At 45.4% G+C, this 27119-nt stretch overlaps 1 protein-coding gene across 2 annotated transcripts in view; it reads left to right on the top strand.

Annotated features, from left to right (window-relative positions):
* LOC110503257 (protein Atg16l2) overlaps positions 1-27119 on the top strand; it is a 62166-nt gene that overhangs the window by 30869 nt on the left and 4178 nt on the right. For both annotated transcript variants that reach the window (XM_036962084.1, XM_036962083.1), the window contains 6 exons: positions 360-430; positions 2279-2350; positions 3343-3463; positions 4327-4432; positions 13699-13848; positions 14544-14591. In XM_036962084.1, the coding sequence (XP_036817979.1) occupies positions 360-430; positions 2279-2350; positions 3343-3463; positions 4327-4432; positions 13699-13848; positions 14544-14591 (568 nt within the window). The remainder of the gene's footprint in view (positions 1-359; positions 431-2278; positions 2351-3342; positions 3464-4326; positions 4433-13698; positions 13849-14543; positions 14592-27119) is intronic.

Genomic DNA, 27119 nt, shown 5'->3' with positions numbered 1-27119 from the left:
CACCACCACCCACTTCCATCACCACCCACCACCACCACCCACTTCCATCACCACCCACCACCACCACCCACTTCCATCACCACCCACCACCACCACCCACTTCCATCACCACCACCCACTTCCATCACCACCCACCACCACCACCCACTTCCACCACCACCCACCACCACCACCCACTTCCATCACCACCCACCACCACCACCCACTTCCACCACCACCCACCACCACCACCCACTTCCATCACCACCCACCACCACCACCCACTTCCATCACCACCCACCACCACCACCCACTTCCATCACCACCCACCTCCACTTGTAGACATTATATAACATGCTCCATTGTTTCCATGTTTCCAGGCATGCTCCACAACAGAGGTACACTAGATGGCAGCAACGAAGGAATAACCAGCATAGAGTTTGACCAAACAGTAAGACATCACAGCATTACACCACTACACTACATCCCCACTACACCACTACACTACATCCCCACTACATCACTACACTAAATCACCACTACACTACTACACTAAATCACCACTACACCACTACACTAATTCACCACTACACTAAATCACCACTACACCACTACACTAATTCACCACTACACTAAATCACCACTACACCATTACACTAATTCACCACTACACTAATTCACCACTACACTAAATCACCACTACACTACTACACTAAATCACCACTACACTAAATCACCACTACACCACTACACTAATTCACCACTACACTAAATCACCACTACACCACTACACTAATTCACCACTACACTAAATCACCACTACACCATTACACTAATTCACCACTACACTAATTCACCACTACACTAAATCACCACTACACTAAATCTCCGCTACACTATTACACTAATTCGCCACTACACTAAATCACCACTACACTACTACACTAATTCGCCACTACACTACTACACTAATTCGCCACTACACTAAATCACCACTACACTACTACACTAAATCACCACTACACTACTACACTAATTCGCCACTACACTAAATCACCACTACACTACTACACTAAATCACCGCTACACTAAATCACCACTACACTAAATCACCGCTACACTACTACACTAAATCACCACTACACTAAATCACCGCTACACTAAATCACCGCTACACTACTACACTAAATCACCACTACACTAAATCACCACTACACTAATTCACCACTACACCACTACACTAATTCACCACTACACCACTACTACACTAAATCACAACTACACTACACCACCACTACACTACACCACCACTACATCACCACTACACTACACCACCACTACACTGTCACTACACCACCACTACACTGTACACTACACTGTAATATGACTAGAGATGATACAATACACTGTAATATGACTAGAGATTATACAATACACAGTAATATGACTAGAGATGATACACTACACTGTAATATGACTAGAGATTATACAATACACTGTAATATGACTAGAGATGATACATACACTGTAATATGACTAGAGATGATACAATACACTGTAATATGACTAGAGATGATACAATACACTGTAATATGACTAGAGATGATACACTACACTGTAATATGACTAGAGATGATACACTACACTGTAATATGACTAGAGATGATACACTACACTGTAATATGACTAGAGATGATACACCACACTGTAATATGACTAGAGATGATACACCACACTGTATAATGACTAGAGATGATACACTACACTGTAATATGACTAGAGATGATACACTACAACTGTAATATGACTAGAGATGATACACCGTACACTACACTGTAATATGACTAGAGATGATACACTACAACTGTAATATGACTAGAGATGATACACTACACTGTAATATGACTAGAGATGATATACGCCATACACTACACTGTAATATGACTAGAGATGATATACGCCATACACTACACTGTAATATGACTAGAGATGATACACCACCGATGGTTTAACTCCTGATGATGAAGCACCACTGTTCTGTACTGCTGATTGGACCTGGAGCTGCTCTCCGTGTCCTGAGGATGCTTACTGTTATATAATGTGTTGAAATGATCCCGTGTGTGTGTGTGTGTGTGTGTGTGTGTGTGTGTGTGTGTGTGTGTGTGTGTGTGTGTGTGTGTGTGTGTGTGTGTGTGTGTGTGTGTGTGTGTGTGTGTGTGTGTGTGTGTGTGTGTGTGTGTGTGTGTGTGTGTGTGTGTGTGTGTGTGTGTGTGTGTGTGTGTGTGTAACCCATCATTAGGGCACCAGGGTTATAGCAGCGTCATATGATAAATCAGCTCTGTTCTGGCGGCTGGATGACTCTGCTCCCAAGGTAACCAAGCAACCAGGCTGATACTGTCATCAGCACGCTTACACACACACACACACACACACAATTACACACACACACAATTACACACACATATGTATTGTGGAGCTGGATAGAATCAGTTCAGTGTCTGTGTAATGTAGACACAGAACAGTGTGGTGAAATCTGGACCAATGGAGAGATTGGAGAGTGATGAGGATAGAAAGACTCGAGAGAGAGAGAGAGAGAGAGAGAGAGAGAGAGAGAGAGAGAGTGATGAGGATAGAAAGATTGGAGAGAGAGAGTGATGAGGCTAGAAAGACTGGAGAGAGAGAGTGATGAGGATAGAAAGACTGGAGAGAGAGAGTGATGAGGATAGAACGACTGGAGAGAGAGAGTGATGAGGATAGAACGACTGGAGAGAGAGAGTGATGAGGATAGAAAGACTGGAGAGAGAGAGAGTGATGAGGATAGAAAGATTGGAGAGAGAGAGTGATGAGGATAGAAAGACTGGAGAGAGAGAGTGATGAGGATAGAAAGACTGGAGAGAGTGATGAGGATAGAACGACTGGAGAGAGAGAGTGATGAGTGTAGAAAGACTGGAGAGAGAGTGATGAGGATAGAAAGACTGGAGAGATTGGAGAGAGAGAGTGATGAGGATAGAAAAACTGGAGAGAGAGTGATGAGGATAGAACGACTGGAGAGAGAGAGTGATGAGGATAGAACGACTGGAGAGAGAGAGTGATGAGGATAGAAAGACTGGAGAGAGAGTGATGAGGATAGAAAGACTGGAGAGAGAGAGTGATGAGGATAGAAAGACTGGAGAGAGAGAGAGTGATGAGGATAGAAAGACTGGAGAGAGAGAGTGATGAGGATAGAAAGACTGGAGAGAGTGATTGAGGATAGAACGACTGGAGAGAGAGAGAGAGTGTAGAAAGATACAAACTCTTATTTAGAATGATGACCCAGCTGTGGAAAACTTTGTGTGTGTGTTTGTGTGTGTGGCAACTCCACAGCTCACTCTGACAGGCCACTCACGTAAAGTGACAGCAGCCAAGTTTAAATGCAGCCTGCGCCAGGTGGTGACAGGAAGCGCAGACAGGACCGTCAAGATCTGGGATCTCCACCGCGCTGCTTGTAAGTCATTGACTGACCTTACTCTAACCCTGACCCTTGACCCTACAGTGACCCTGGCCGTAATCCTTCAGAGAAAGGGACAAAGTCCCCCCCCCAGGCTCTATATCTCTCTCCCCCCAGGTATCCAGGCCGTTGAGGTTCTATCTATCTATCTCATCAGGTATCCAAACCATTGAGGTTCTATCTCTCTATCTCTCCTCCCCAGGTATCCAGACCATTGAGGTTCTATCTCTCCTCCCCAGGTATCCAGACCATTGAGGTTATATCTATCTCATCAGGTATCCAGACCATTGAAGTTCTATCTCTCCTCCCCAGGTATCCAGACCATTGAGGTTCTATCTATCTCATCAGGTATCCAGACCATTGAGGTTCTATCTCACTATCTATCCCCCCAGGTATCCAGACCATTAAGGTTCTATCTCTCCCCCCAGGTATCCAGACCATTAAGGTTCTATCTCACTATCCCTCCCCCCAGGTATCCAGACCAGTATGGTTCTATCTCTCCTCCCCAGGTATCCAGACCATTGAGGTTCTATCTCTCTATCTCTCTTCCCCAGGTATCCAGACCATTGAGGTTCTATCTCTCTATCTCTCCTCCCCAGGTATCCAGACCATTGAGGTTCTATCTCTCTATCTCTCCTCCCCAGGTATCCAGACCATTGAGGTTCTATCTCACTATCTCTCCCCCCAGGTATCCAGACCAGTATGGCTCTATCTCTCCTCCCCAGGTATCCAGACCATTGAGGTTCTATCTCTCTATCTCTCCTCCCCAGGTATCCAGACCATTGAGGTTCTATCTCTCTATCTCTCCTCCCCAGGTATCCAGACCATTGAGGTTCTATCTCTCTATCTCTCCTCCCCAGGTATCCAGACCATTGAGGTTCTATCTTACTGCAGTGATGTGGTGTGTTCTGAGCACGTCATCGTCAGTGGACACTATGACAGGAAGATACGCTTCTGGGACAGCAGGTAGGAGCAATCCCATATAGCTGTAACCCTACCCATATAGCTGTAACCCATATAGCTGTAACCCTACCCATATAGCTGTAACCCATATAGCTGTAACCCTACCCATATAGCTGTAACCCATATAGCTGTAACCCTACCCATATAGCTGTAACCCTACCCATATAGCTGTAAACCTACCCATATAGCTGTAAACCTACCCATATAGCTGTAACCCTACCCATATAGCTGTAACCCTACCCATATAGCTGTAACCCATATAGCTGTAACCCTACCCATATAGCTGTAACCCTACCCATATAGCTGTAAACCTACCCAAATAGCTGTAACCCATATAGCTGTAAACCTACCCATATAGCTGTAACCCATATAGCTGTAACCCTACCCATATAGCTGTAACCCATATAGCTGTAACCCATATAGCTGTAAACCTACCCATATAGCTGTAAACCTACCCATATAGCTGTAACCCATATAGCTGTAACCCTACCCATATAGCTGTAACCCATATAGCTGTAAACCTACCCATATAGCTGTAACCCATATAGTTGTAACCCATATAGCTGTAACCCATATAGCTGTAACCCTACCCATATAGCTGTAACCCATATAGCTGTAACCCTACCCATATAGCTGTAACCCATATAGCTGTAACCCTACCCATATAGCTGTAACCCTACCCATACAGCTTTAATCCTACCCATATAGCTGTAACCCTACCCATATAGCTGTAACTACCCATACAGCTGTAAACCTACCCATACAGCTGTAACCCTACCCATATAGCTGTAAACCTACCCATACAGCTGTAACCCTACCCATATAGCTGTAAACCTACCCATACAGCTGTAACCCTACCCATATAGCTGTAAACCTACCCATACAGCTGTAACCCTACCCATATAGCTGTAAACCTACCCATATAGCTGTAACCCTACCCATATAGCTGTAACTACCCATACAGCTGTAACCCTACCCATATAGCTGTAAACCTACCCATACAGCTGTAACCCTACCCATATAGCTGTAAACCTACCCATATAGCTGTAACCCTACCCATATAGCTGTAACCCATATAGCTGTAACCCTACCCATATAGCTGTAACCCATATAGCTGTAACCCAAATGGCTGTAACCCTACCCATATAGCTGTAACCCATATAGCTGTAACCCATATAGCTGTAACCCTACCCATATAGCTGTAACCCTACCCATATAGCTGTAACCCTACCCATATAGCTGTAACCCTACCCATATAGCCGTAACTCATATGGCTGTAACCCTACCCATATAGCTGTAACCCAATGGTCAGGAAGGCGAGTCCGAGTGAGTCACCATTGGTCAGGAAGGTGAGTCCGAGTGAGTCATCAATGGTCAAGATGACTCACTCGGACTCGCCTTCCTGACCAATGGTGACTCACTCAGACTCGCCTTCCTGACCAATGGTGACTCATTCGGACTCGCCTTCTTGACCATTGATGACTCAGACTTGCCTTCTCTTGACTTGTGTTTGCACTTACACTTGGACTGAATATTAGGCGCCCTGGGTGCACAAAGCCTACATCAGCTGGTGAGTTGCGGGGGAGAAAGCGAGGATTTTGCACAGGCCTTGGGACCTGACTCGGACTTGGGACTTGACTCGGACTCGTGACATGACTCGGACTTGGGACTTGGGACTTGACTCGGACTTGGGACTTGACTCGGACTTGGGACTTGACTCAGACTACAACACTGGCTAATGGTAGATGCACTATATGTACAAAAGTATGCGGACAACCTTTCAAATTAGTGGATTCGGCTATTTCAGCCGCACCCGTTGCTGACAGGTGTATAAAACCGTGCACACAGCCATGCAGATGCCGGGAGATCTCCCAGATCTCCAAGATGCCGGGAGAAGACTACCTGCCCGAATGCATAGTCCCAACTGTAAAGTTTGGGAGGAAGAATAATGGTCTGGGGCTGGTTTTCATGGTTCGGGACCCTTCATTCTAGTGAAGGGAAATCTTAATGCTACAGCATACAATGACATTCTAGATGATTCTGTGCTTCCAACTTTGTGGCAACAGTTTGGGGAAGGCCCTTTCCTGTTTCAGCATGACAATGCCCCACGTGCACAAAGCAAGGTCCATACAGAAATGGTTTGTCGAGATCGGTGTGCAAGAACTTGGCTGGCCTGCACAAGAGCCCTGACCTCAACCCCATTGAACACCTTTGGGATGAATTGGAACGCCGACTGCGAGTCAGGCCTAATCGCCCAACATCAGTGCCTGACCTCACTAATGCTCTTGTGGCTGAATGGAAGCAAGTCCCCACAGCAATGTTCCAACATCTAGTGGAAAGCCTTCCCAGAAGAGTGGAGGCTGTTATAGCAGCAATGTTCCAACATCTAGTGGAAAGCCTTCCCAGAAGAGTGGAGGCTGTTATAGCAGCAATGTTCCAACATCTAGTGGAAAGCCTTCCCAGAAGAGTGGAGGCTGTTATAGCAGCATAGGGGGGGGACCAACTCCATATTAATGCCCATGATTCTGGAATGAGATGTTGGACGAGCAGGTGTCCACATACTTTTGGTCATGTAATGTATAGGGTCAGGGTTAGTTAATGATAGCTATAGGGTTAGGGTTAGCTCACAGAAGCTATAGAGTTAGGGTTAGCTCACAGAAGCTATAGAGTTAGGGTTAGCTCACAGTAGCTATAGAGTTAGGGTTAGCTCACAGTAGCTATAAAGTTAGGGTTAGCTCACAGTAGCTATAGAGTTAGGGTTAGCTCACAGTAGCTATAAAGTTAGGATAAGCTAACAGTAGCTATAGGGTTAGGGTTACCTCACAGTAGCTATAGGGTTAGGGTTACCTCACAGTAGCTATAGGGTTAGGGTTAGCTCACAGTAGCTATAGAGTTAAGGTTAGCTCACAGTAGCTATAGAGTTAGGGTTAGCTAACAGTAGCTAAAGGGTTAGGGTTAGCTCACAGTAGCTATAGAGTTAGGGTTAGCTAACAGTAGCTATAGGGTTAGGGTTAGCTCACAGTAGCTAAAGGGTTAGGGTTAGCTAACAGTAGCTAAAGGGTTAGGGTTAACTAACAGTAGCTACAAGGTTAGGGTTAGTTAATAATCGTAGAAATGGGGTTAGCGTTAGTAGCTATATTTTTATTTATTTTATTTTACCTTTATTTAACCAGGCAAGTCAGTTAAGAACAAATTCTTATTTTCAATGACGGCCTGGGAACAGTGGGTTAACTGCCTGTTCAGGGGCAGAACGACAGATTTGTACCTTGTCAGCTCGGGGGTTTGAACTCGCAACCTTCCGGTTACTAGTCCAACACTCTAACCACTAGGCTACCCTGCCGCCCCTATAGGGTTAGGGTTAGCTAACAGTAGCTATAAGGTTAGCTAACGGTAGCTATAAGGTTAGCTGACGGTAGATTTAGGGTTAGCTAATGGTAGCTTTAGGGTTAAGGTTAGCTGATGGTAAATTTAGGGTTAGCTAATGCTGGATATAGCCTCTTCTGTTTGGTATCAGCTGGGCTAACTGACACACAGTTAACACCTTCACAGTAATGTGGTTAATTGATACCCGAGCCAGTTATATTTATTAATCCATCCTGAAATAGTTGTAATGGCGATGTCCAAACGAATTAGCATTATCATTAAGTGTTATGATTTGGGCTAATTTCATGGTCATAATGCTCAGTGTCTGTCTTTTTACTTACATTACAGTAGATCAAATCAGATTTATTTATATAGCCCTTCTTACATCAGCTGATATATCCAATGTGCTGTACAGAAACCCAGCCTAAAACCCCAAACAGCAAGCGATGCAGGTGTAGAAGCACGGTGGCTAGGAAAAACTCCCTAGAAAGGCCAAAAACCTAGGAAGAAACCTAGAGAGGAACCAGGCTATGAGGGGTGGCCAGTCCTCTTCTGGCTGTGCCGGGTAGAGAGGAACCAGGCTATGAGGGGTGGCCAGTCCTCTTCTGGCTGTGTCGGGTGGAGATTATAACAGAACATGGCCAAGATGTTCAAATGTTCATAAATTACCCGCATGGTCAAATAATAATCACAGTCGATGTCAAGGGTGCAACAGGTCAGCACCTCAGGAGTAAATGTCAGTTGGCTTTTCATAGCCGATCATAGATCCACTTGTATAGCTGGCAGATGACGGAGATCACCACAGAACATACTGGAAATATAATCCTGTTCAGCTCTCCTCTCTCTGATCTGCCATTTAGTACATTATATCTCATTGCTTCTCGCTACATTACCGTGGACATTATATTGTCTATTCTCTGCATTACCGTGGACATTATATTGTCTTCTCTACATTACCATGGACATTATATTGTCTATTCTCTCTACATTACCATGGACATTATATTGTCTTCTCTACATTACCATGGACATTATATTGTCTATTCTCTACATTACCATGGACATTATATTGTCTTCTCTACATTACCATGGACATTATATTGTCTTCTCTACATTACCATGGACATTATATTGTCTTCTCTACATTACCATGGACATTATATTGTCTTCTCTACATTACCATGGACATTATATTGTCTATTCTCTCTACATTACCATGGACATTGTCTATTCTCTCAACAATACCATGGACATTATATTGTCTTCTCTACATTACCATGGACATTATATTGTCTTCTCTACATTACCATGGACATTATATTGTCTTCTCTACATTACCATGGACATTATATTGTCTATTCTCTCTACATTACCATGGACATTATATTGTCTATTCTCTCTACATTACCATGGACATTGTCTATTCTCTCAACAATACCATGGACATTATATTGTCTTCTCTACATTACCATGGACATTATATTGTCTTCTCTACATTACCATGGACATTGTCTATTCTCTCTACATTACCATGGACATTATATTGTCTATTCTCTACATTACCGTGGACATTATATTGTCTTCTCTACATTACCGTGGACATTATATTGTCTTCTCTACATTACCATGGACATTATATTGTCTTCTCTACATTACCATGGACATTGTCTATTCTCTCTACATTACCATGGACATTATATTGTCTTCTCTACATTACCATGGACATTATATTGTCTATTCTCTCTACATTACCGTGGACATTATATTGTCTATTCTCTCTACATTACCATGGACATTGTCTATTCTCTCTACATTACCATGGACATTATATTGTCTTCTCTACATTACCATGGACATTATATTGTCTTCTCTACATTACCGTGGACATTATATTGTCTTCTCTACATTACCATGGACATTATATTGTCTTCTCTACATTACCGTGGACATTATATTGTCTTCTCTACATTACCATGGACATTATATTGTCTTCTCTACATTACCATGGACATTATATTGTCTATTCTCTCTACATTACCATGGACATTGTCTATTCTCTCAACAATACCATGGACATTATATTGTCTTCTCTACATTACCATGGACATTATATTGTCTTCTCTACATTACCATGGACATTATATTGTCTATTCTCTCTACATTACCGTGGACATTATATTGTCTATTCTCTCTACATTACCATGGACATTGTCTATTCTCTCTACATTACCGTGGACATTATATTGTCTTCTCTACATTACCATGGACATTATATTGTCTTCTCTACATTACCATGGACAATGTATTGTCTCTAGATGACTATGTACATGTTCTCTATTCCTTGCTGTGTTCTGTGTGTTGGAGATGATGATGATGGTTGTTGTTAGCTCCAAGCAGCAGCAGGGCCTCTCTTTCTCTCTGACATCTCTCCTTCACTCCCCTGCTAGTCGTCAACTGCAGACTTTCATGTTCCACTGTCGCTTAGCAACAGTCCACCTACATAATAGTCTCTCTCCACCACCACCCCCCCAGCCCCTTCTGTTTTGGGGTTGTCTCTGTTGTGAAATTTGCTGCGCTACATGTTTGGTGTTCATTTCTATATTTATTAGTTTCAGCACGTTGATAGTGAATCGCTACAGCCCAACAGACCTGCGTAACCCTACACCTTACACCCTAACCCTACACCCTAACACTACACCCTACACCCTAACACTACACCCTAACACTACACCCTAACCCTACACTCTAACACTACACCCTAACCCTACACCTTACACCCTACACCCTAACCCTACACCCTAACACTACACCCTAACACTACACCCTAACACTACACCCTAACATTACACCTTACACCCTAACCCTACACACTAACACTACACCCTAACCCTACACTCTAACACTACACCCTAACCCTACACCTTACACCCTAGCCCTACACCCTAACACTACACCCTAACACTACACCCTACACCCTAACCCTACACCCTAACACTACACCCTAACCCAACACCCTAACCTTTCACCCTAACACTACACCCTAACCCTACACCCTAACCCTACACCCTAACCCTACACTCTAACACTACACCCTAACCCTACACCCTAACACTACACCCTAACACTACACCCTAACACTACACCCTAACCCAACACCCTAACCTTTCACCCTAACACTACACCCTAACCCTACACCCTAACAATACACCTTACACCCTAACCCTACACCCTAACACTACACCCTAACCCCACACCCTAACCCCACACCCTAACCCCACACCCTACACCCTAACCTTACACCCTAACCCTACACCCTAACCTTACACCCTAACCCTACACCCTAACCTTACTCCCTAACCCTACACCCTGACCTTACACCCTAACCCTACACCCTAACCTAACACCCTGACCTTACACCCTAACCCTACACCCTAACCTTACACCCTAACCTTACACCCTAAACCTAACCTTACACCCTAACCCTAACCTTACACCCTGACCCTACACCCTAACCTTACACCCTAACCTTACACCCTAACCCTACACCCTAACTTAACACCCAAACCTTACACCCTAACCTTACACCCTAACCCTACACCCAACACCCTAACCTTACACCCTAACCCTACTCCCTAACCCTACACCCTAACCTTACACCCTGCACGCTAACCTTACACCCTAACCCTACAACCTAACCTTACACCCTAACCCTACACCCTAACCTTGCACCCTAACCTTGCACCCTAACCTTACACCCTAATCCTACACCCTAACCCTACACCCTAACCCTACACCCTAACCCTACACCCTAACCCTACACCCTAACCCTACACCCTAACCTTACACCCTAACTTTACACCCTAACCCTACACCCTAACCCTACACCCTAACCCTACACCCTAACCTTACACCCTAACCTTACACCCTAACCTTATACCCTAACCTTTCACCCTAAACCTACACCCTAACCTTATACCCTAACCTTACACCCTAACCCTACACCCTAACCTTACACCCTAAACCTAACCTTACACCCTAACCCTAACCTTACACCCTGACCCTACACCCTACACGCTAACCTTACACCCTAACCCTACAACCTAACCCTACACCCTAACCCTACACCCTAACCCTACACCCTAACCCTACAACAGATCTTCAGGGGGTTTTCTGTTTCTCCCTCAGTAGAAGCTGCTACTCTTTAATAATTCAAACACTTCATAACTCTGTAGTTTACAGGTCGATGATGTTGATAAATCTTTTCACTATTGTATTACAGTTACCTGCTACAGTTCAGTTAGGCACGTTGCTATGTTACATACAGTTCAGTTAGGCACGTTGCTATGTTACATACAGTACAGTAAGGCACGTTGCTATGTTACATACAGTACAGTTAGGCACGTTGCTATGTTACATACAGTACAGTAAGGCACGTTGCTATGTTACATACAGTACAGTTAGGCACGTTGCTATGTTACATACAGTACAGTTAGGCACGTTGCTATGTTACATACAGTACAGTTAGGCACGTTGCTATGTTACATACAGTTCAGTTAGGCACGTTGCTATGTTACATACAGTTCAGTTAGGCACGTTGCTATGTTACATACAGTACATTAAGACACGTTGCTATGTTACATACAGTACAGTTAGGCACGTTGCTATTTTACATACAGTTCAGTTAGGCACGTTGCTATGTTACATACAGTTCAGTTAGGCACGTTGCTATGTTACATACAGTTCAGTTAGGCACGTTGCTATGTTACATACAGTACAGTTAGGCACGTTGCTATGTTACATACAGTTCAGTTAGGCACGTTGCTATGTTACATACAGTACAGTAAGACACGTTGCTATGTTACATACAGTTCAGTTAGGCACGTTGCTATGTTACATACAGTACAGTAAGACACGTTGCTATGTTACATACAGTACAGTTAGGCACGTTGCTATGTTACATACAGTACAGTTAGGCACGTTGCTATGTTACATACAGTACAGTTAGGCACGTTGCTATGTTACATACAGTACAGTTAGGCACGTTGCTATGTTACATACAGTACAGTTAGGCACGTTGCTATGTTACATACAGTACAGTTAGGCACGTTGCTATGTTACATACAGTACAGTTAGGCACGTTGCTATGTTACATACAGTTCAGTTAGGCACGTTGCTATGTTACATACAGTTCAGTTAGGCACGTTGCTATGTTACATACAGTACAGTAAGGCACGTTGCTATGTTACATACAGTACAGTAAGGCACGTTGCTATGTTACATACAGTACAGTTAGGCACGTTGCTATGTTACATACAGTACATTAAGACACGTTGCTATGTTACATACAGTACAGTTAGGCACGTTGCTATTTTACATACAGTTCAGTTAGGCACGTTGCTATGTTACATACAGTTCAGTTAGGCACGTTGCTATGTTACATACAGTACAGTAAGACACGTTGCTATGTTACATACAGTTCAGTTAGGCACGTTGCTATGTTACATACAGTACAGTTAGGCACGTTGCTATGTTACATACAGTACAGTTAGGCACGTTGCTATGTTACATACAGTACAGTTAGGCACGTTGCTATGTTACATACAGTACAGTTAGGCACGTTGCTATGTTACATACAGTACAGTTAGGCACGTTGCTATGTTACATACAGTACAGTTAGGCACGTTGCTATGTTACATACAGTACAGTAAGACACGTTGCTATGTTACATACAGTTCAGTTAGGCACGTTGCTATGTTACATACAGTACAGTTAGGCACGTTGCTATGTTACATACAGTACAGTTAGGCACGTTGCTATGTTACATACAGTACAGTAAGGCACATTCTGCTAGACCATGTTGAGATGTGACTCACTGCCTTCCCCCCTCCCCCGCCCCCCCTCCCCAGGGCTGCCAGCTGTACCCAGGAGGTTCCTCTCCAGGGGAAGGTAACATCTCTGGACATCTCTACTGACCACCGTCAGCTCCTCAGCTGCTCCAGAGACGAGAGTCTGCAGGTGGTCGACCTTCGCATGAACAGCTCCAGGATATGCTTCAGGTAGCCTGTAGTACTGTAGTGTTCTGTGTTGATCCTAGGCCAAAGGCCGGCAGATGGCGATATTGAGTCGTTTCCATCTTACCGTCCGAACACATTGTATGCAGTCGGGCAATACACTGGTATCCCCCCTGGTCCATCTCTGACCTGACTCCTCCCCTATAGAACTAACCCTGGTCTATCTCTGACCTGACTCTCCTCCCCTATAGAGCTAACCCTGGTCTATCTCTGACCTGACTCCTCCCCTATAGAGCTAACCCTGGTCTATCTCTGACCTGACTCCTCCCCTATAGAGCTAACTGACCTGACTCCTCCCCTATAGAACTAACCCTGGTCTATCTCTGACCTGACTCCTCCCCTATAGAGCTAACCCTGGTCTATCTCTGACCTGACTCCTCCCCTATAGAGCTAACCCTGGTCTATCTCTGACCTGACTCCTCCCCTATAGAGCTAACCCTGGTCTATCTCTGACCTGACTCCTCCCCTATAGAGCTAACTGAACTGACTCCTCCCCTATAGAACTAACCCTGGTCTATCGCTGACCTGACTCCTCCCCTATAGAGCTAACCCTGGTCTATCTCTGACCTGACTCCTCCCCTATAGAGCTAACCCTGGTCTATCTCTGACCTAACTCCTCCCCTATAGAGCTAACCTTGGATGTTAGTGTGTCTGATAATTGTCCTTATCTCTCATTTCAGAGCTGAGGGCTTCAAATGTGGCTGTGACAGCACTAAGGCTATATTCAGGTGAGCACTTACTCTAACCCTGACTCTAGAGGCCTGTGTTACAACACAGTCTGTCAGATGGTACAAGATGGTACAGGACCCTGGGGTACAACACAGTCTGTAGGATGGTACAGGATGGTACAGGACCCTGGGTTACAACACAGTCTGTAGGATGGTACAGGATGGTACAGGACCCTGGGTTACAACACAGTCTGTAGGATGGTACAGGATGGTACAGGACCCTGGGTTACAACACAGTCTGTAGGATGGTACAGGACCCTGGGTTACAACACAGTCTGTAGGATGGTACAGGACCCTGGGGTACAACACAGTCTGTAGGATTGTACAGGACCCTGGGTTACAACACAGTCTGTAGGATGGTACAGGATGGTACAGGACCCTGGGTTACAACACAGTCTGTAGGATGGTACAGGACCCTGGGTTACAACACAGTCTGTAGGATGGTACAGGACCCTGGGGTACAACACAGTCTGTAGGATTGTACAGGATGGTACAGGACCCTGGGTTACAACACAGTCTGTAGGATGGTACAGGACCCTGGAATACAACACAGTCTGTAGGATGGTACAGGACCCTGGAATACAACACAGTCTGTAGGATGGTACAGGATGGTACAGGACCCTGTGGTACAACACAGTCTGTAGGATTGTACAGGATGGTACAGGACCCTGGGTTACAACACAGTCTGTAGGATGGTACAGGACCCTGGGTTACAACACAGTCTGTAGGATGGTACAGGACCCTGGAATACAACACAGTCTGTAGGATGGTACAGGATGGTACAGGACCCTGGGTTACAACACAGTCTGTAGGATGGTACAGGACCCTGGAATACAACACAGTCTGTAGGATTGTACAGGATGGTACAGGACCCTGGGTTACAACACAGTCTGTAGGATGGTACAGGACCCTGGAATACAACACAGTCTGTAGGATGGTACAGGATGGTACAGGACCCTGGGTTACAACACAGTCTGTAGGATTGTACAGGACCCTGGAATACAACACAGTCTGTAGGATGGTACAGGACCCTGGAATACAACACAGTCTGTAGGATGGTACAGGATGGTACAGGACCCTGGGTTACAACACAGTCTGTAGGATGGTACAGGACCCTGGGTTACAACACAGTCTGTAGGATTGTACAGGATGGTACAGGACCCTGGGTTACAACACAGTCTGTAGGATGGTACAGGACCCTGGGTTACAACACAGTCTGTAGGATGGTACAGGACCCTGGAATACAACACAGTCTGTAGGATTGTACAGGATGGTACAGGACCCTGGGTTACAACACAGTCTGTAGGATGGTACAGGACCCTGGAATACAACACAGTCTGTAGGATTGTACAGGATGGTACAGGACCCTGGAATACAACACAGTCTGTAGGATGGTACAGGATGGTACAGGACCCTGGAATACAACACAGTCTGTAGGATGGTACAGGATGGTACAGGACCCTGGGTTACAACACAGTCTGTAGGATTGTACAGGACCCTGGAATACAACACAGTCTGTAGGATGGTACAGGACCCTGGAATACAACACAATCTGTAGGATGGTACAGGACCCTGGGTTACAACACAGTCTGTAGGATGGTACAGGACCCTGGGTTACAACACAGTCTGTAGGATTGTACAGGATGGTACAGGACCCTGGGTTACAACACAGTCTGTAGGATGGTACAGGACCCTGGAATACAACACAGTCTGTAGGATTGTACAGGATGGTACAGGACCCTGGGTTACAACACAGTCTGTAGGATTGTACAGGATGGTACAGGACCCTGGGTTACAACACAGTCTGTAGGATGGTACAGGATGGTACAGGACCCTGGGTTACAACACAGTCTGTAGGATGGTACAGGATGGTACAGGACCCTGGAATACAACACAGTCTGTAGGATTGTACAGGATGGTACAGGACCCTGGGTTACAACACAGTCTGTAGGATGGTACAGGACCCTGGAATACAACACAGTCTGTAGGATGGTACAGGATGGTACAGGACCCTGTGGTACAACACAGTCTGTAGGATTGTACAGGATGGTACAGGACCCTGGGTTACAACACAGTCTGTAGGATGGTACAGGACCCTGGGTTACAACACAGTCTGTAGGATGGTACAGGACCCTGGAATACAACACAGTCTGTAGGATGGTACAGGATGGTACAGGACCCTGGGTTACAACACAGTCTGTATGATGGTACAGGACCCTGGAATACAACACAGTCTGTAGGATTGTACAGGATGGTACAGGACCCTGGGTTACAACACAGTCTGTAGGATGGTACAGGACCCTGGAATACAACACAGTCTGTAGGATGGTACAGGATGGTACAGGACCCTGGGTTACAACACAGTCTGTAGGATTGTACAGGACCCTGGAATACAACACAGTCTGTAGGATGGTACAGGACCCTGGAATACAACACAGTCTGTAGGATGGTACAGGATGGTACAGGACCCTGGGTTACAACACAGTCTGTAGGATGGTACAGGACCCTGGGTTACAACACAGTCTGTAGGATTGTACAGGATGGTACAGGACCCTGGGTTACAACACAGTCTGTAGGATGGTACAGGACCCTGGAATACAACACAGTCTGTAGGATGGTACAGGATGGTACAGGACCCTGGGTTACAACACAGTCTGTAGGATGGTACAGGACCCTGGAATACAACACAGTCTGTAGGATTGTACAGGATGGTACAGGACCCTGGGTTACAACACAGTCTGTAGGATGGTACAGGACCCTGGGTTACAACACAGTCTGTAGGATGGTACAGGACCCTGGAATACAACACAGTCTGTAGGATTGTACAGGATGGTACAGGACCCTGGGTTACAACACAGTCTGTAGGATGGTACAGGACCCTGGAATACAACACAGTCTGTAGGATTGTACAGGATGGTACAGGACCCTGGAATACAACACAGTCTGTAGGATGGTACAGGACCCTGGAATACAACACAGTCTGTAGGATGGTACAGGATGGTACAGGACCCTGGGTTACAACACAGTCTGTAGGATGGTACAGGACCCTGGAATACAACACAGTCTGTAGGATGGTACAGGACCCTGGAATACAACACAGTCTGTAGGATGGTACAGGACCCTGGGTTACAACACAGTCTGTAGGATGGTACAGGACCCTGGGTTACAACACAGTCTGTAGGATTGTACAGGATGGTACAGGACCCTGGGTTACAACACAGTCTGTAGGATGGTACAGGACCCTGGAATACAACACAGTCTGTAGGATGGTACAGGATAGTACAGGACCCTGGGTTACAACACAGTCTGTAGGATGGTACAGGACCCTGGGTTACAACACAGTCTGTAGGATGGTACAGGACCCTGGAATACAACACAGTCTGTAGGATGGTACAGGATGGTACAGGACCCTGGGTTACAACACAGTCTGTAGGATTGTACAGGATGGTACAGGACCCTGGGTTACAACACAGTCTGTAGGATGGTACAGGATGGTACAGGACCCTGGGTTACAACACAGTCTGTAGGATGGTACAGGATGGTACAGGACCCTGGAATACAACACAGTCTGTAGGATTGTACAGGATGGTACAGGACCCTGGGTTACAACACAGTCTGTAGGATGGTACAGGATGGTACAGGACCCTGGGTTACAACACAGTCTGTAGGATGGTACAGGACCCTGGAATACAACACAGTCTGTAGGATGGTACAGGACCCTGGTTTACAACACAGTCTGTAGGATGGTACAGGACCCTGGAATACAACACAGTCTGTAGGATGGTACAGGACCCTGGTTTACAACACAGTCTGTAGGATGGTACAGGACCCTGGAATACAACACAGTCTGTAGGATTGTACAGGATGGTACAGGACCCTGGGTTACAACACAGTCTGTAGGATGGTACAGGACCCTGGAATACAACACAGTCTGTAGGATGGTACAGGATGGTACAGGACCCTGGGTTACAACACAGTCTGTAGGATGGTACAGGACCCTGGAATACAACACAGTCTGTAGGATTGTACAGGATGGTACAGGACCCTGGGTTACAACACAGTCTGTAGGATGGTACAGGACCCTGGGTTACAACACAGTCTGTAGGATGGTACAGGACCCTGGAATACAACACAGTCTGTAGGATTGTACAGGATGGTACAGGACCCTGGGTTACAACACAGTCTGTAGGATGGTACAGGACCCTGGAATACAACACAGTCTGTAGGATTGTACAGGATGGTACAGGACCCTGGAATACAACACAGTCTGTAGGATGGTACAGGACCCTGGAATACAACACAGTCTGTAGGATGGTACAGGATGGTACAGGACCCTGGGTTACAACACAGTCTGTAGGATTGTACAGGACCCTGGAATACAACACAGTCTGTAGGATGGTACAGGACCCTGGAATACAACACAGTCTGTAGGATGGTACAGGATGGTACAGGACCCTGGGTTACAACACAGTCTGTAGGATGGTACAGGACCCTGGGTTACAACACAGTCTGTAGGATTGTACAGGATGGTACAGGACCCTGGGTTACAACACAGTCTGTAGGATGGTACAGGACCCTGGAATACAACACAGTCTGTAGGATGGTACAGGATGGTACAGGACCCTGGGTTACAACACAGTCTGTAGGATGGTACAGGACCCTGGGTTACAACACAGTCTGTAGGATGGTACAGGACCCTGGAATACAACACAGTCTGTAGGATGGTACAGGATGGTACAGGACCCTGGGTTACACCACAGTCTGTAGGATTGTACAGGATGGTACAGGACCCTGGGTTACAACACAGTCTGTAGGATGGTACAGGATGGTACAGGACCCTGGGTTACAACACAGTCTGTAGGATGGTACAGGACCCTGGAATACAACACAGTCTGTAGGATGGTACAGGACCCTGGTTTACAACACAGTCTGTAGGATGGTACAGGACCCTGGAATACAACACAGTCTGTAGGATGGTACAGGACCCTGGTTTACAACACAGTCTGTAGGATGGTACAGGACCCTGGAATACAACACAGTCTGTAGGATTGTACAGGATGGTACAGGACCCTGGGTTACAACACAGTCTGTAGGATGGTACAGGACCCTGGAATACAACACAGTCTGTAGGATGGTACAGGATGGTACAGGACCCTGGGTTACAACACAGTCTGTAGGATGGTACAGGACCCTGGAATACAACACAGTCTGTAGGATTGTACAGGATGGTACAGGACCCTGGGTTACAACACAGTCTGTAGGATGGTACAGGACCCTGGGTTACAACACAGTCTGTAGGATGGTACAGGACCCTGGAATACAACACAGTCTGTAGGATTGTACAGGATGGTACAGGACCCTGGGTTACAACACAGTCTGTAGGATGGTACAGGACCCTGGAATACAACACAGTCTGTAGGATTGTACAGGATGGTACAGGACCCTGGAATACAACACAGTCTGTAGGATGGTACAGGACCCTGGAATACAACACAGTCTGTAGGATGGTACAGGATGGTACAGGACCCTGGGTTACAACACAGTCTGTAGGATTGTACAGGACCCTGGAATACAACACAGTCTGTAGGATGGTACAGGACCCTGGAATACAACACAGTCTGTAGGATGGTACAGGATGGTACAGGACCCTGGGTTACAACACAGTCTGTAGGATGGTACAGGACCCTGGGTTACAACACAGTCTGTAGGATTGTACAGGATGGTACAGGACCCTGGGTTACAACACAGTCTGTAGGATGGTACAGGACCCTGGAATACAACACAGTCTGTAGGATGGTACAGGATGGTACAGGACCCTGGGTTACAACACAGTCTGTAGGATGGTACAGGACCCTGGGTTACAACACAGTCTGTAGGATGGTACAGGACCCTGGAATACAACACAGTCTGTAGGATGGTACAGGATGGTACAGGACCCTGGGTTACACCACAGTCTGTAGGATTGTACAGGATGGTACAGGACCCTGGGTTACAACACAGTCTGTAGGATGGTACAGGATGGTACAGGACCCTGGGTTACAACACAGTCTGTAGGATGGTACAGGATGGTACAGGACCCTGGAATACAACACAGTCTGTAGGATTGTACAGGATGGTACAGGACCCTGGGTTACAACACAGTCTGTAGGATTGTACAGGATGGTACAGGACCCTGGAATACAACACAGTCTGTAGGATGGTACAGGATGGTACAGGACCCTGGGTTACAACACAGTCTGTAGGATTGTACAGGACCCTGGAATACAACACAGTCTGTAGGATGGTACAGGACCCTGGAATACAACACAGTCTGTAGGATGGTACAGGATGGTACAGGACCCTGGGTTACAACACAGTCTGTAGGATTGTACAGGACCCTGGAATACAACACAGTCTGTAGGATGGTACAGGACCCTGGAATACAACACAGTCTGTAGGATGGTACAGGATGGTACAGGACCCTGGGTTACAACACAGTCTGTAGGATTGTACAGGATGATACAGGACCCTGGGTTACAACACAGTCTGTAGGATGGTACAGGACCCTGGGTTACAACACAGTCTGTAGGATGGTACAGGACCCTGGAATACAACACAGTCTGTAGGATGGTACAGGATGGTACAGGACCCTGGGTTACAACACAGTCTGTAGGATGGTACAGGACCCTGGGTTACAACACAGTCTGTAGGATGGTACAGGACCCTGGAATACAACACAGTCTGTAGGATGGTACAGGATGGTACAGGACCCTGGGTTACAACACAGTCTGTAGGATTGTACAGGATGGTACAGGACCCTGGGTTACAACACAGTCTGTAGGATGGTACAGGATGGTACAGGACCCTGGGTTACAACACAGTCTGTAGGATGGTACAGGATGGTACAGGACCCTGGAATACAATACAGTCTGTAGGATTGTACAGGGTGGTACAGGACCCTGGGTTACAACACAGTCTGTAGGATTGTACAGGATGGTACAGGACCCTGGAATACAACACAGTCTGTAGGATGGTACAGGATGGTACAGGACCCTGGGTTACAACACAGTCTGTAGGATGGTACAGGATGGTACAGCGTCCTGGGGTACAACACAGTCTGTAGGATTGTACAGGATGGTACAGGACCCTGGGTTACAACACAGTCTGTAGGATGGTACAGGATGGTACAGCGTCCTGGGGTACAACACAGTCTGTAGGATTGTACAGGATGGTACAGGACCCTGGGTTACAACACAGTCTGTAGGATGGTACAGGACCCTGGGTTACAACACAGTCTGTAGGATTGTACAGGATGGTACAGGACCCTGGGTTACAACACAGTCTGTAGGATTGTACAGGATGGTACAGGACCCTGGGTTACAACACAGTCTGTAGGATGGTACAGGACCCTGGGTTACAACACAGTCTGTAGGATGGTACAGGATGGTACAGCGTCCTGGGGTATAAGATAACATGCTTCATTTGCCAGCTGAGGTTTTATAATGTATATAATAAATATAATGGGAGTGGAACAGTCACTTCTTATTTTGCTGTGTCTCTCCAAGGCTCAGCTGGCTTCAGATATCAATAGCACCATGCCAGACTGCCGTGTCAGAGCAGAGTTTGGTCCAACCAACCCCAGACTGCCGTGTCAGAGCAGAGTTTGGTCCAACCAATCCCAGACTGCCGTGTCAGAGCAGAGTTTGGTCCAACCAATCCCAGACTGCGTGTCAGAGCAGAGTTTGGTCCAACCAATCCCAGACTGCCGTGTCAGAGCAGAGTTTGGTCCAACCAATCCCAAACTGCCGTGTCAGAGCAGCGTTTGGTCCAACCAACCCCAGACTGCCGTGTCAGAGCAGCGTTTGGTCCAACCAATCCCAGACTGCCGTGTCAGAGCAGCGTTTGGTCCAACCAATCCCAGACTGCCGTGTCAGAGCAGAGTTTGGTCCAACCAACCCCAGATTGCCGTGTCAGAGCAGAGTTTGGTCCAACCAATCCCAGACTGCTGTGTCAGAGCAGAGTTTGGTCCAACCAACCCCAGACTGCCGTGTCAGAGCAGAGTTTGGTCCAACCAATCCCAGACTGCCGTGTCAGAGCAGAGTTTGGTCCAACCAATCCCAGACTGCCGTGTCAGAGCAGAGTTTGGTCCAACCAATCCCAGACTGCGTGTCAGAGCAGAGTTTGGTCCAACCAACCCAGCCTCCTTTATCTAGAGATCGATAGATATTGTAAATAATGCATCCCAAAATGTAAGTGTCTGCCAGCTTCAACAGAAGAAACAGTTTCTACTTCTTTCAAGAAAGAAGTAGAAACATGCCATGGCTCCTTATCTCTGGCTCCTTATCCCTGGCTCCATATCCCTGGCTCCATATCCCTGGCTCCATATCCCTGGCTCCATATCCCTGGCTCCATATCCCTGGCTCCATATCCCTGGCTCCATATCCCTGGCTCCATATCCCTGGCTCCATATCCCTGGCTCCTTATCTCTGGCTCCATATCCCTGGCTACATGTCTGTCTGGATGTCTGCCTCTGTCCGGATGTCTGTCTCTGTCTGGCTGGATGTCTGCCTCTCTGTCTGGATGTCTGCCTCTCTGTCTGGATGTCTGCCTCTCTGTCTGGATGTCTGCCTCTGTCTGTCTGGATGTCTGCCTCTCTGTCTGGCTAGATGTCTGTCTCTGTCTGTCTGGATGTCTGCCTCTCTGTCTGGATGTCTGTCTCTCTGTCTGGCTAGATGTCTGTCTCTGTCTGGCTGCTTTTGTGATGAATCTGTAGTCTACTGAATGATAATGGGGGTAACATCAGCTACAGTATGCCCTTGTGTCATACTAGTGTGTAGTATTAGTGAGTAGTATTACTGTGGAATATTAGTCAGTTATATTAGTATTTAATATTGGTGTCTAATATTAGTAAATAATATCAGTGTGTGTAGTATTAGTGAGTAATATCAGTGAATAATATTTGTGTGTGAGTAGTATTAGTGAATAATATTTGTGTGTGAGTAGTATTAGTGAATAATATTAGTGTGTGAGTAGTATTAGTGAATAATATTAGTGTGTGAGTAGTATTAGTGAATAATATTTGTGTGTGAGTAGTATTAGTGAATAATATTAGTGTGTCAGTAGTAGTAGTGAATAATATTAGTGTGTGAGTAGTATTAGTGAATAATATTTGTGTGTGAGTAGTATTAGTGAATAATATTTGTGTGTGAGTAGTATTAGTGAATAATATTTGTGTGTGAGTAGTATTAGTGAATACTATGTGTGTGTGAGTAGTATTAGTGAATAATATTTGTGTGAGTAGTATTAGTGAATAATATTAGTGAATAATATTTGTGTGTGAGTAGTATTAGTGAATAATATTAGTGAATAATATTTGTGTGTGAGTAGTATTAGTGAATAATATTTGTGTGTCAGTAGTAGTAGTGAATAATATTAGTGTGTGAGTAGTATTAGTGAATAATATTTGTGTGTGAGTAGTATTAGTGAATAATATTTGTGTGTGAGTAGTATTAGTGAATACTATGTGTGTGTGAGTAGTATTAGTGAATAATATTTGTGTGTGAGTAGTATTAGTGAATACTATGTGTGTGTGAGTAGTATTAGTGAATAATATTTGTGTGTGAGTAGTATTAGTGAGTAATATTAGTGTGTGAGTAGTATTAGTGAATAATATTTGTGTGTGAGTAGTATTAGTGAATAATATTTGTGTGTGAGTAGTATTAGTGAATACTATGTGTGTGTGAGTAGTATTAGTGAATAATATTTGTGTGTGAGTAGTATTAGTGAATACTATGTGTGTGTGAGTAGTATTAGTGAATAATATTTGTGTGTGAGTAGTATTAGTGAGTAATATTAGTGTGTGAGTAGTATTAGTGAATAATATTTGTGTGTGAGTAGTATTAGTGAGAGCGTACTGGATGAGGAATTTCTAGATGTATGACAGAAGACAAAACACCTCACAACAACACTAGACTTGTTGGTTTTAGAAGAGAGAATTCATTTATATTCCTGCTGTGTGACCAGACTGGCTGTTGACATGCCGTTCTGAAGTTCAAAGGAAGTGGAATAGAGGGTTGTGGTGAGCTGCCATGTCCCCTCCTTCCGCTCCACTCTTGTTCTTAATTGTTGAATTAAGGTCACTAGTTAGTAAGTAACTCCCCTCACCTGGTTGTCTAGGTCTTAATTGAAAGGAAAAACCAGCAGACACTAGACACTTCATGGATTGAGGTTGACACACCTGGGCTACATGTTCCTCTCTGTGTGATGTTGGATCTGAGAGATATATAAAGAGAGAGAGAGAGAGGGGGAGAGACAGAGCGAGAGAGACAGAGAGAGGGAGAGGGAGAGAGCGGGAGAGAGAGAGAGGGAGAGAGCGGGAGAGAGAGAGAGGGAGAGAGAGAGAGAGGGAGAGAGAGAGAGGGAGAGAGAGAGAGGGAGAGAGAGAGAGACAGAGAGAGACAGACAGAGAGAGAGAGACAGAGAGAGAGAGACAGAGAGAGAGAGACAGAGAGAGAGACAGAGAGAGAGAGAGAGAGAGACAGAGAGAGAGAGACAGAGAGAGAGAGAGAGAGAGACAGAGAGAGAGACAGAGAGAGAGAGAGAGAGAGAGACAGAGAGAGAGAGACAGAGAGAGAGAGACAGAGAGAGAGACAGAGAGAGAGAGACAGAGAGAGAGAGAGACAGAGAGAGACAGGGAGAGAGAGAGAGAGACAGAGAGAGGGAGAGAGAGACAGGGAGAGAGAGAGACAGGGAGAGAGAGAGAGACAGAGAGAGAGACAGAGAGAGACAGAGCGAGAGAGAGACAGAGAGAGAGACAGAGAGACAGAGAGAGAGAGCAAGACAGAATGAGAATGAGAGAGACTCTTTAACATCATCCTTAGCTCTGGCTGAGTGTTTTTGTTCTGATGCCTGCTGATATACTAACCGGTTTCCTCTGAATGCATTTTTACTGTTGCCATGACAGCAGATGGACGGGACTAGAATACTTTGGTGGTGGGATGTTGTTAAGGGCCGTGCAGGAGTCAGGATATGGTACTGTAGTGATACAGTGTAGTGGCCAGATATCAGCCCAGGATTGCATTGATATGTCAGCCTTCAACTAACTAATTGTTCCTTATCTATCTATATATATATCTATTATCTCTCTCTTCACTCTTCTATCTCTCTTTCCCTCTCCTTCTATCTCTCCTATCTCTCTCTTCACTCTCCTATCTCTCTTTCCCTCTCCTTCTATCTCTCTCTTCACTCTTCTATCTCTCTTTCCCTCTCCTTCTATCTCTCTCTTCACTCTTCTATCTCTCTTTCCCTCTACTTCTATCTCTCTCTCTCTTCACTCTTCTATCTCTCTTTCCCTCTCCTTCTATCTCTCCTATTTCCCTCTCCTTCTATCTCTCCTATCTCTCTCTCTTCACTCTTCTATCTCTCTTTCCCTCTCCTTTTATCTCTCTCTCTGTTCACTCTTCTCTCTCTCTCTCTCTCTTCACTCTTCTCCCTCTCTCTCCTATCTCTCCTTCTATCTCTCTCTCCTATCTCCTCTCTTCTCTCAATTCAATTTTAAGACAAAAATGCATTTGCATGGGAAACGTATGTCTACTTTGCCAAAGCAATTGAAATAGATAATAAACAATAAAAAATTAACAGTAAACATTACACTCACAGAAGTTCCAAAAGAATCATTGTTGTAATGATGTGCAAATAGTTAAAGTACAAAAGGGAAAATAAATAAACATAAATATGGGTTGTATTTACAATGGTGTTTGTTCTTCACTGGTTGCCCTTTTCTCGTGGCAACAGGTCACAAATCTTGCTGCTGTGACGGCACACTGTGGAATTTCACACAGTAGATATGGGAGTTTATCACAATTGGATTTGTTTTCTAATTCTTTGTGTATCTGTGTAATCTGAGGGAAATTGGTGTCTCTAATATGGTCATACATTTGGCAGGAGGTTAGGAAGTGCAGCTCAGTTTCCACCTCATTTTGTGGGCAGTGAGCACATAGCCTGTTTTCTCTTGAGAGCCAGGTCTGCCTACGGCGGCCTTTCTCAATAGCAAGGCTATGCTCACTGAGTCTTTACACAGTCAAAGCTTTCCTTAATTTAGGGTCAGTTACAGTGGTCAGGTATTCTGCCACTGTGTACTCTCTGTTTAGGGCCAAACAGCATTCTAGTTTGCTCTGTTTTTGGTTAATTCTTTCCAATGTGTCAAGTTATTATCTTTTTTGATTTCTCATGATTTGATTGGGTCTAATTGTGCTGCTATCCTGGGGCTCTGTGGGGTGTGTTTGTGTTTATGAACAGAGCCCCAGGACCAGCTTGCTTAGGGGACTCTTCTCCAGGTTCATCTCTCTGTAGGTGATGGCTTTGTTATGGAAGGTTTGGGAATCGCTTCCTTTTAGGTGGTTGTAGAATTGAATGTCTCTTTTCTGGGTTTTGATCATTAGTGGGTATCGGCCTAATTCTGCTCTGCATGCATTATTTGGTGTTTTATGTTGTACACGGAGGATATTTTTGCAGAATTCTGCATTCAGAGTCTCAATTTGGTGTTTGGGT

Source organism: Oncorhynchus mykiss, chromosome 24, assembly GCF_013265735.2.
Source record: "Oncorhynchus mykiss isolate Arlee chromosome 24, USDA_OmykA_1.1, whole genome shotgun sequence".
Lineage (NCBI taxonomy): Eukaryota > Metazoa > Chordata > Actinopteri > Salmoniformes > Salmonidae > Oncorhynchus > Oncorhynchus mykiss.
The sequence above is the reverse complement of the archived record's forward strand: the minus strand, read 5'-3'. Positions and strand labels throughout refer to the sequence as shown.